The sequence below is a fragment of the Medicago sativa genome, chromosome 6 (assembly GCF_051527215.1).
Source record: "Medicago sativa cultivar Bolivia chromosome 6, Bolivia_mono, whole genome shotgun sequence".
Lineage (NCBI taxonomy): Eukaryota > Viridiplantae > Streptophyta > Magnoliopsida > Fabales > Fabaceae > Medicago > Medicago sativa.
Window position 1 is genome coordinate 26,531,489 of NC_140754.1, and position 12,545 is coordinate 26,544,033.

The window sequence follows — 12,545 nt, forward strand, 5'->3', positions numbered from 1 at the left end:
TGATAAAACAATTCATCTGTGAGTTATAAGAGTCTGCAAAAAACCAAAAGATTCATTTAAAGGCATGAAAGAAAACCTGATTTTTGGGACGCAACATCATAAGCTTTGTTTTGACTCCAAAAGGACGAAATAGCTGGAGCAAATAATCAACAAGAATAATATTGTCGAATAATTGTTTAGGTTAACTAGTCTACTAATCATTTCTGTTTCTCATTTATGATGAATAAGATGATAAGTAACGAAAAAGAAATTATATATATATATATATATTTGTGTGTGTGTGTGTCAGAGAAAGAAAGGAAACGGAAAAGTATATGCATATTACTGACATTCATGCGACGTGCATGAATTGGTGCAATTCTATGTCATTAATATGAATGTACGATTTAATAATTTTCAATTTATATTATAAAAATTGGCAAACAAAAGGGAGAATAGGAAGATTAACGAAATTTTTAAAATGTACATTCATATCAATGACACATGATTGCACCAATTTATGCAAATATCGCATGATTTAAAATCATCTATGACTCATCACACGATATAATACATACGAATTACTGGCTTGCAAAATAATTTTAATCGAATCAAACATGGATTGATGATCTAGGTAACCGTTCCTGTTGAATTTCTTCTTCAACATTCTGTATAGTGAAGGTTATGGCTGAGGGCTCTTTGTCAGTCTGCTGGACCGTGTGCGCATCCGCTTGAAACTCCAAAGTGGAGACATCAACTGAACGTTCCTCCTCCTGTTCGGATTTGGCATCAGGCTGTGTTTGTAATTGAATATTATCAGCTTGCGGTATTGTACTGTCAGCTGTAACAATATTGACCTCTGGAGCTTCGAAAGCTTTAGATGAACCTATGTCGTTGGGATTGTCCTTGGGCTGCCATTTTTGAACCTGTTGTGTATGTGATACAATACTTTTCTTCTGTTTCTCAATCACGTGAGTATCCTTGTTTGGGTGCAGCCACCTACAACTTGTAATGTGGTTTCCAATGTTTTTACATTGAGTGCAAAACGACGCCAATCGTTCATAAGTAACTTCGATTGCAAAAGAATAACCTTCCCTCTCAATCATTACCTCATAAAATATTTGTTTTGACAGGTCCATATCCACCAAAACACGTGCATAGTGTTCGAAGACGCGGTTTTGCGTGGCTGAATCGATAAGTAGAGGAGTTCCAATTGCACTCTCAATCTCTCTTAATGTACGGTCCATCCAATATTCTTGAGGAAGCTCAAGCAGTCTAATCCAAACTTGTGCATGTGTTTTACGTTTTGTGCGCACACTGAAATCCTTGGACCATTCAAAAAGCCGAAGTAAATCCGGTTTAAGATTCAATGTTCCCTTGGCCCATACTATTCGCAAATAATCATAGGAAGCAAAAGAGAACTCGAAATAACCTTTACCCAGAGGCATCATCTTCCATGGGCCAATGTTTGTCCAAAGTTGTTGAAGCTTTGTTAGGACTTCCCTCGATCCACATGGCTTGTCGCCTTTGTTCAGTATGAGTCTGCCACGGAGGTTTCGCTTGCAAACATCAACTCCCCGTGCATAGGTCCCCTCAGAAATCTGAATGCATAGTGTCTCGCCACGGATAACCGGAGTTGGTAATGGTTTGGAGGTATCTGTCATAGTCGCCTTTGTTCAGTATGAATGCATAGTGCATGCGCGAAAGATTTTGCTGGTGGATTGTTGTTTGTTGGTGCAACCACGATGGAGGGAATGGGAGGTTTCACCGTAGAGGCCAATTCGGTTTGCCAATCAAAAGCCATGGCAGGGCTCGTGGTAGTGAGGGTGCAAAATGGCAGTGAAAAAGAGAAGAAAAGGGTAAATGATGGCTGGTAGAAGTCAAACTTCAAACTATGTCAACAAAATATAATATACTAACATGATTTTGAAGCTTTCTTTTCTAAATATGGCAATTAATAACAAAGAGAACAATCAACTTTTGAAGTTAATACTATCCACCTAAGTTTTATATACCCACATTAGGTCCTGCATAAACTGTTACAATTAATATCATAAATAAGAAATATGGAGTTGATTACAATATCAATAAGGATCTTAACTAGCTTCGTCATTTCGCTGACAAGAGTAAACATAACAAAATAACACAAAATCAGACCATATTCGGGTTAATCAAGTGAATCCATGACAATATCATTATCATATTAAAAAATCACAAACATAAAGAGAGATGGGTAAGAGATCGTACTTCAGCTATCTCAGGTCCAACATTTCGAACGTGAATGACCTTTGAAGGTTCAACAATTTCAAATTACCTGTAAAAAACCTCTAGATCAGAATTCCTTCAACATGAATTCTGACCTAGAGGTTTTTTACAGGTAATTTGAAATTGTTGAACCTTCAAAGGTCATTCACGTTTGAAATGTTGGACCTGAGATAGCTGAAGTAAGATCTCTTACCCATCTCTCTTTATGTTTGTGGTTTTTTAATATGATAATGTCATGGATTCACTTGATTAACCTGAATATGGTCTGATTTTGTGTTTTTTTTGTTATGTTTACTCTTGTCAGCGAAAGGACGAAGCTAGTTAAGATCCTTATTGATATTGTAATCAACTCCATATTTCTTATTTATGATATTAATTGTAACAGTTTATGCAGGATCTAATGTGGGTATATAAAACTTAGGTGGATAGTATTAACTTCAAAAGTTTCTTGTTCTCTTCGTTATTAATTGCCATATTTATAAAACAAAGCTGCAAAATCATGTCGGTATATTATATTCTGTTGACATAGTTTGAAGTTTGATTCGATCAAAAATATTTTGTAAGCCAGTAATTCGTATGTATTATATCTTGTGGCTAGCCATAGATGATTTTAAATCATGCGATATTTTCATAACAAGATAAGTAGAACATGAAGTTCATGTAATTACAAAGTAGACAAGTAGAGCAAGTAGAACCCGATGAAGTTCATGTAGACACAAGTGGAACAAGTAGAACATGGAAAAAATCAAACGATTAAAAAAATGCAAACGTAATTAAAAAATCAAATCAAAAGTAATTAAAATCAAACTATTAAAAAAATTCAAATCAAATCAAAATTAATTAAAACCTAGATCGGAACCCGATGCTTGAAAATTAAAACTGAAATTAAATATTACCAAGCGGGGCAGGGAAGACTGGACTCGGTGATGGCGAAGTGAGACGAGTCGTACACTCCTTCCTCTCTCTCAAATCAAAGGTTGAAGAGATGAGTTTCCCCTAAAGTGTGAGAATGAAAACGACCTCTTCCACCACCATTGCTCATGCTTCCCGGACCGGATCGCACATCTACGAGATCGAAGTTACACACTCAGAATCAGAAGGCGAACACGTGCAAACGGAAGGTTCAACAAGTTGTGGTCTTCATGGTATTGGTTGGAGAATGTGATTGCGTGATCCATGATTGAAATGATTTGGGGAAAATAATTTGAATTGAACTAAAGTGTGAAGACGACGATATGTATAGTTACATTTAAATAAGAATATGTTAGATCCATGTATCACCGATTGTGGTATAGTCTTAGACTCTGCACGCGGATCGCTGAAGTGTCAGCTTCTTAAGACGATAGATTTATCCTTAATCGACGACTATCGTAGAAACTTACAAGCAGCACGCGGATAGCTGAAGTGGCAGCTATCGTAGAAACTTACGCGGATCACCAACGTGTATTTATTCCTATTTTGTGTTATTTTCAAAATATTAAATTTTCAAAAAAAATTATAATAGATTTTTGAAGTTATTTAAAATCAAAATTGTACACTGGTATATATGACAGAGTCAACCGTATCACTTAATATGGGAAAGAGGGAGTAGGGATTGAAATCGGACCCAGACTCGATGGATACCCGCAATGGGTAGGGTAAAACCCCGCTTTCATGGGTCCGGGCTTGAGTCCGGGTATTACCCGCAAATTTAAATGGGTATGGGTACGGGTAAGGGTACTATACTACCCAGCCCTGCAACCCGCATATACATATTTATATGATATGATACCTAATTTATTTATTTTTTGTGTATAAATAATTAATTTATTTAGCTATTTAAGTCTAAGCCTAAACCTAAAAACTACTTGGTACAATAATTTAACCATTTTGGTCCTCTTGCTGGTATTTAGTTTTTGAAGGATGTTTTGGATGTTTTTTATTTTATTTTTTTAAATACTACGATTCATACTATTTTATGAGTTGATTTGATAAATTTTGAACCATAATTTTATTTTAATTGTGATATTTTTAGCCTTTTCATATTTAAAGTGCGGGTAATAAGTACGGGTATGGACACTAATGTGCCCATAAGGTATGTGGAAGGGCACTAAAGTTGTTGCCCACAAAGGTATGTGTTTGTGTACGGGTATTTTTTACAAACGCGGATATGGGGAAGGGCATTGTAGTACCCTACCCATATGGTACCCATTGCCATCCCTAGGAGGAAGTGAAATAAAACTATAGTGGTGGGTTATTTTATGAGACCGCCACCGTGTAATTTCAATTTTTCATCATCTTTTCCGTTGGAGCTGCCACAGTGTGTGACTGTTACTTGCTGAAGTAACGTGACTTTGTGGGGCCCAGTCTCCATCAATGTTTGTTAACAAGCTCATGTGGGACCAAATATAAATAAAATATAAATATGTGAGGTAAAATTGTGGAACCAAAAATGAGTTTTTAAGGTTATACTATTGGAGAAGAAAAAAAACTTAAATATGTATTCAGTCCCTATAAATATACGTAATTTGAGTTTTCATCCCTCAACATTATAATTATTATTATTATTTATTTTATTATTATTATTATTATTAATTTTAAAATTAAATTAAAAAAACTCAATTTAACTAATTTATTTACATTGGGATAGTTGTAACTAAATATTAAATAGTGGTGGGACTAAAAATATGTTTAAATATTACAAATTGATCTTTTTATAGAGAAAACAAACTTATAACATTTCATTAATCAAAGTGTTTTCAATACAATCTGGTATTTCAAATAGAACCTGGACACTAGTTGACAATAAGGCCGCCTTAGCTAATTTATGAGAAACATCATTTGCTTGTCTCCGTACAAACTCAACAGTCGAGTTTTCATAATAATGCCTAAAGAGAGTTTTACAATTTTGGATAATGATACCAAATTCAGTAACATCATGTCGAGAAGATAAAAAACTATCCACCACTCTCTTCGCATCCATCTCAAAGTCAATAGGTCCCAAGTTGAGCTCATGCACCCACTCTAGTGCTGAAATCAACCCAAGAGCTTATCCAATATGAACTTCACATATGGGACCAAACCAATCAGTTTTGGCAAGGACAAAAGTACCATGTTCATCTCTAATGCACATACCTAATCCATCCTTGTTCAGTTGCTTCAAAAATGATGCATCTATTGCATTTGTATCTACCTGTGTTTGGTTTTGTCCAACAAATATTACCATGCTGCTGCCGAGGCACAAAATCTGTTTGTTTCAGATTTCTAGCCAATTTCCACTCATGCAAGCTGTCTTTCGCGCGAGGTAGAACAAAAGCGTTTGCATCTGTAACCTTATTGTTCCTTTGCTTCCAAATGCTCCAAAGAATGCCACAAAAGGTTGCTGCATCTTCGGCTGCCAACACCTGCTGAATTTTAAAAACAATTGTTTTGATGTCATAGTCTTGGCTTAAAATAGCAGAAATGGAAGAATAGCTTTCCCACATACTCCAAACAGAATAGCTACTTGGGCAATGAAAGAAGAGATGAAGAGTATCCTCTTCTTCCGATTTACACAATGAACAAACAGTATCACAATTAACCCTTTTGTCTCGGAGTCGTATTCGAGTTGGAATACAATTCCTACAAATTCTCCAAATAAAGTTTTTAACTTGCGGCGGCATTTTTAGTCTCCAAATTATATCCCAAGAACCGGAAATCTTAAAATGAGATACATCAAAAAATTTCTGCATACACATACGATGTGCACTCCTAACCGAGTATTCACCATCTATGTTTTCCACCAACTGCGGACTGAAAATAGCTTGCAGAAAAGGAACATTCCAGGCTTTTAGATCTTGTAGCATGCATTCCTTTACTCGCAAATCTGCTAAAGGAGAACCATCACTGATTGGCGGTGTCATAGGACCTTGTGGTGATGCTCTTGCTATTGCATCAAGACCGGAACAGCTATCTTCCAACTTTTGATGTTGTAAGTCCCTTTTATCAACAAAGTCTTCCGTCTTTTGAAGTGGTAGGATCCTTTTATCAGCAAAGTTTTCGGGCATTTTTTGTCGTATGTGCTTCTTATCAGCACAGTGTTTCGGCTCTTGTTGTGGTAAGATGCTTTTATCAGGAAAGTCTTCGGGCGTTTGATGTGGTGCAGGCCTATTATTAGCATTGCGTTCTCACAATGGATGTGGTAAATGCCTCTTATCAGCATAGTGTTTCGGCCTCTAATGTGGTAAGTTCCTTTTAGCAGCAAAGTCTTTGGCTGTTTGATGTGGTAAAGGCCTCTTATCAGCATAGTGTTCTGGCCTTTGATGTGTTAAGTGTGTGTATTCGTCATAGTATGTCGGCGTTTGATGTGGTAAAAACCTCATATCATCATAGTGTTCCGGAATTTGGTGTTTAGCTCATCAAAGTTATCTGGAATTTGGTGTGGAGAAGACCTCGTATCATCATAGTGTTCCGGAATTCGGTGTGGTAAAAACCTCAGATCATCATAGTGTTCCGGAATTTGGTGTGGAGAAAAACTCATATCATTATAGTGTTCATGAATTCGTTGTGGAGAAAACCTCATATCATCATAGTGTTCCGGAATTTGGTGTGTCGAAAACCTCATATAGTCATAGTGTTCCGGAATTTGGTGCGTCGAAAACCTCATATAGTCATAGTGTTCCTGAATTTGATGTGGTAAAAATCTCATATCATCATAGTGTTCCCCCCTTTGATGTGTTGAGTGCATGTCATCAGCATAGTGTGCCGGCATCTGATGTGGTAAGTACATGTTATCAGCATAGTGGTGACCCCTATCGTGAGGAATCGGGTAATTGTAGTCAAAATGACCCCAACTGAAATCGTCGAATGGCATATCATTCCAACGACCTCTATAATAGTTTTGAAAATTTTTATTCTGAAAATATGCATTCAAACATGAAACAATGTGTGTTAGATATAAAAACCAATCATAACTTTCAACTAACAACAACTTAAGCATTTGAAACAATTGATTCATATGATATGACACAGTGCATAGATTTATATCGTGGCAACATTCAGAAACAACTACCTCTACTTTCTTGCGATAGTTCAAACACAAAAACCATTCGAATAATTCAGCCATTCGCATTCAGAAACTTCCAAACTAATCCCAGTTTTGAAAAGCATTCACGTTCAGATTCAACTAAAAATATTGGACTAGTATCGCTACGATCATAAGTCTCAACAAAAAATTCTAACATTTTGACATTTACCACAAGCATCTTCATTTTCATATGGTAAACTTCATAGTACAAAGGGACAAGGTCAAGCTCTTTCAATGGCAACAAACAACATTCATCTCATAATTTTGATGATTTCATAATTTTCTTCAATTACACAGAATTGAGTAAAGAATATGAATGGCAACAAACAACATTCATCTCATGCACTCCAAAACCTCTCTTAGACAATTCTTCAGACCCCATTCCAGCATTGCAATATGAAAATCTAAATATTCGTCAATATCTAATAAGATTTTAAAGATTATAAAAAAAAAAAATATATCAGAAACACCAATGCTAACATATACATTTCTGCATTTTTACCTTAACTAAAAAGGTTGAATGAAAATTAAAAAACTAAGAAAGATTCTTAGTCTTAAGGCCTATTTAGATTGGTTTATTTGAGCTTATCTAGTGGCATAAATTTTGTGAGACTGTTTGGAGAAATTGTGAAACAGCTAATGACAACTTACATAAGTTTTCTCAACTTATTTGCATGACTTCTCCAATATAGTTTATGAAAATAGCTTATAGCGTAAACAAAAAATAATTTAATTTTATCTTTTGTTATCAAAATAGCTTATGTAATCTTATACATAAGTGTTTAACAAGATAAGTGTTTGTGCTATAAACTCCAAATAAGTTGTTTACCAAAAAAGGACTGTAAACAAACACTTCTCGGATACACGGGTCGGTGTTAGACACTGATGCACACCGACACAAATAATTACATTGAATTATGTGTTTTTCTCAAATTATTCTCAAATTATTATAGTCAAGTTACTATGAGGTTTGGTTATAGATCAGATACGATTTTTATTTTCTTATTTATCCTTACTTTTTGCATGATTAGATTTTGGGTTCATACTTTATACCATAGTTTCAAGTTGTATTAGAATATTAGCTTTAAATATTATGTGACTCTCTGATTCAACTACTTTTGTTGATCTCATCTAACAAGATATGAATGCATATCATAAGTATAAAAATTTGATCATGGCTATTATACACCATTCTTGTAAATATTAGGTGGTTAGTTTAAGACATGTTTTACGCGAGGGTAACAATGCGGTTGATTTTCTAAACTCAAAAGGTCTACTAGATAGTGGTCTTGTTATTTTACATGAAGCCTATCTGGATATGATGTCTTTCTTTTTTGCAAATGTCATGGATGTTGATTGAGTCTTTTCCTTATTTTTTTTTCCTGTTTTTTCCGTTTTTTTCCCTTTTGTAACAAATTTTCTTATCTAATTTTGTAGTATTTTTTACTCCAACTAGCGAAAAGACAGGATGTTATATACATAAAAAAGCCAATAGATGAGACATTTATTAGGTTAACCGATAGTGTCGATATTGTTAGTTCAGATGTCATCTACATATGAGTAAAAAAAAATAGTTGTATATTCACACATGCATCTTTTTTTCCTTTCACTTATATGAGTTTGTTCGTATATTCACCCTTACCATCATGAATTATTAACTCATTTAAACTAAGTTAATATAATATATATATATATATATATATATATATATATATATATATATATATATATATAAATTGCTAATGTTTAATTTCACACCTCCCTTTTATTATTTTCTCCTTCTTTTTAGTTATCTTTAAAGAATATAATCATGGTTCAATATCTATCTATTATTGAAGAATGACGATAATAGTTTTTCAAATTTCAAGTGATAAATATTAAAATGAGTGAAGTAATTTCATAGTTCTTAAACCACTAAGTCATATTGATGATATAAATTTTTATAATGTCCTAAATATGGGAGTAGAAAAAATCCAAAATTGATTTAACAACGATCATATGTATAGAAGAAGATATTTCAATGAACTAAAATGTACAACTTTTTAAGAGGACAAAAATCAAAATTTTGTACGACAAAAATGGTTGCACCCCCTGATTCATGGTTTTAAATCCGCCACTGCCTACATCGTGCTAGTGAACCCGCTATCCTTCAATAACCATCCCACAATATAAGGCCATCTTCCTAAAGTTAATGTTCAATATAGTCATAGTAAAATCCATGATATTTTCTCTCTTTATCAAACTGTCACATGGTTCGTGTTTTTGGTGACTTAAATTGGCTAAAATATATATAATTTTACGTGTTTCTCATGATAAGAAGTTGTGGATTGTCACACCTTAATTTTGTCTGATTAATTCAAAAGAATGAGTCATAATAGTTCTTATTTAATATATTTTATCATGTTGTTAGATTAATTTTTGATTTTTGAAGATATATTTTGTCATATTAAATTGAATAGTAAAAAGTATTTTAAAATAAAATATCCAATTAATTTATCTTATTATATTTTTCACTTTAGTTCTCCCTTCACCTAAATCAAATATCCAAAAAAATAATAAATTAAATACAACGTTTGCAATTATAATAAAAAACACAAAAGCTAAAAAGAAATAAGAAAAAGGACACAATGCTATGCAAGAAATTGTTGATCTGTTGTTTATTTCTATGTTTAGTGACGCACATCATTTTTCTACATGCGTCACAACATATGCAAGGATTTTCCTTTTACATAGACAAAAATAAACCTAATGTTTTACTCCCGAAGGAAGAAATCAAAATTGACCCAGAGATACTCCAACATCATGCTAGCTGTATTGCAGAAAAATATTGGCATCTTAGCCAACGTTATGAGAGCATATCCATCATACTATTTTTAATTTAATTTATAAGTAGATTCTATTTATTGGGTGTTTATGTTAGACAAACTTAATTTTAAATGATTTGATTATATGAAATTGATACTCCAATTGTGGAATTCGATCTCTAAAAGTAAAGTAAATGCTCGAGTAGAACACGAATCTTGTGGAAATTAGGTGTAGAAATCGAATCAGTGACGCTACTCAGAGACGGTGGTTGTGGTGATTTCTGCTTGGAAGATGGTGGTTGTGGTTCTTCCCCGTTTGGAAAGTAGCTTAAGGACTCAGATGTGAAACGTTTGTAACTTAAATGACTCCGTGACTGAAAATGAGAGGATCCAAACACTCCTACCTCTCCCTGAAATCAGAGGTTAAACAGATGAGTCTCCCCAAAGTATGACTACGACCTTCCATTGGTCACGCTTCCAGGACCAGAGCGGACATCAACATTGGAGTTGAAGACCGAATGATAAAAACTGTCGGGTGGAGGCAAGTCTCCGTGGTAGACGAAAACATTGGGTATGAGAAGCCGAACAGGTGCAAAAGGGTGATTGATGAGGTTGTGGTTGTCTTGATATTACCGAGAGAATGTAAGTGCGCGATTCATTTGAGTAAAAAACTGAAAACGCGAAATAATTTGAATTGAAGTGTGTAGAATGTAGAAGACGCCGACTTTTAAATAAGAAGCCATTAGATCCATCCCCATCAACGACTATGTATACAATTGGATTGCAAGCGGATAGATGACGTGGTATCTTCTTAACACAATTGATTCATTTTTTATCAACGGTTGTAGAAAAAACTTAGATGCAGCATGCGGATCGCCAGAGTGTATTAATTCCTAATTATTATTATTATTATTATTATTATTATTATTATTATTATTATTATTATTATTATTATTATTATTATTATTATTATTATTATTGCTTTGTTTTCCCGATTTTGTGTTATTCCAGCTACCAAGAATAAGCTTATTTTTAATAATAATGGTAACAAAATTATTTTTTAATGAATGAAACAACTATTTTTAATTAAATTAAGATGATTAATTTTGAAATAACTATTCAATGTTTTTATAATTATAGATGAGACAAAAAATTCAATGATAATTATTTTTTTAAAATAAAAAAATTGAGGAAAATTAAAAATTAAAACCAATTTTAAATTAACTTGTTGTAATAATAAGTAAAACAAGTCTCTTCTCATACTTTCCATGGCCCTTTCAAAAATAAATAAATAAATACTCCATCCGTCCCATTTTTTTTTTGGTACAAAATTCATCCGTCCCATTTAAAATGACCTAATTTGAAAATGTGTATTATTCATATAACATACTTTTAAACCTAATATATAAAGAAAAATATAGCATATAAAATGTTGGATTCGTCTCGACAAATATTTCAAAAAAAAATTCTTATAGACTGTACACTGGTATACATGACAGAGTCAATCATATCACATGATATGGGACGGAGGGAGTAAATAAAACTTTAGTGTTGGGTTATTTTATGAGACCGCCACCGTGTAATTTCAATTTTCATAACATTTTTCATTGGAGTCTGCCACAGTGTGTGACCGTTACTTTCTGAAGTAACATGATTTTGTAGGGCCCAGTCTCCATCAATGTTTGTTAACAAGCTCATGTGGGACCAAATATAAATAAAATGCTAATATGTGAGGTAAAATTGTGGAACCAAAAATGAGTTTTTAAGGTTAGACCATTGAAAAAAAAAAGACTTAAATATGTATTCAGTCCTTATAAATATACACCATTTGAGTTTTCATCCCTCAACTTATTATTACTTTTTAAAATTACATAAAAAAAACTCAATTTAACTAATTTATTAACATTGGGATAGTTGTAACTAATTATTATAAAGTGGTGAACTACAAATATGTCAAAATATTACAAATTGATAAAGATGGTGTTAATGTTTTATTTATGTATTAATAATTTTTATTTAGTGACTCGTTTATTTAGTGATTGATATTTATCTGATGTTTTTTATAGTCATTATTCAGAAGGATACAAAAAAACTAAGGCAAACTATTTTTAAAAAATAAAAATAAAAATCTTGAAAATATGTAATTTTCTGAAAAGAAAAAACGTATAATCTGTAAGAAAAAACATGCAAAAAAGGCAAAGATATGTAATAGGGGTTACAATGATATTAAAAAAAAGATCGGATGTAATATGGGTTAGAATTTACACTCACTTTGATTTACATATAATATTTATTATCACATGACATACATGACTCATTAAGCTATATCTAATACATGAAGAATGAGAAAAGTATTTTGGTTGTATGGTGCATGTTTATAGTTGGTAGTGCTTTTTGTTATTAACATGCATGACTCTAAGGGTCATATTTTATATATTTTTTAAGAGAATATT

General features: G+C 33.0%; 2 protein-coding genes across 2 annotated transcripts; both read right to left on the minus strand.

Moving 5' to 3' along the window:
• Positions 1-590: 590 nt before the first annotated feature.
• LOC146914213 (uncharacterized) lies at positions 591-1,643 on the minus strand. Its single transcript, XM_085721021.1, has one exon. It carries the CDS (start codon positions 1,641-1,643, stop codon positions 591-593), a length of 1,053 nt encoding a protein of 350 aa, XP_085577147.1.
• Positions 1,644-4,954: 3,311 nt separating this feature from the next.
• On the minus strand, positions 4,955-6,269 carry LOC146914214 (uncharacterized). The gene is made up of 2 exons (XM_085721022.1): positions 5,447-6,269; positions 4,955-5,253 (listed from the first exon to the last, which is right to left on the minus strand). Exons 1-2 carry the CDS (start codon positions 6,267-6,269, stop codon positions 4,955-4,957), a joined length of 1,122 nt encoding a protein of 373 aa, XP_085577148.1.
• Between the last annotated feature and the right edge of the window lie 6,276 nt (positions 6,270-12,545).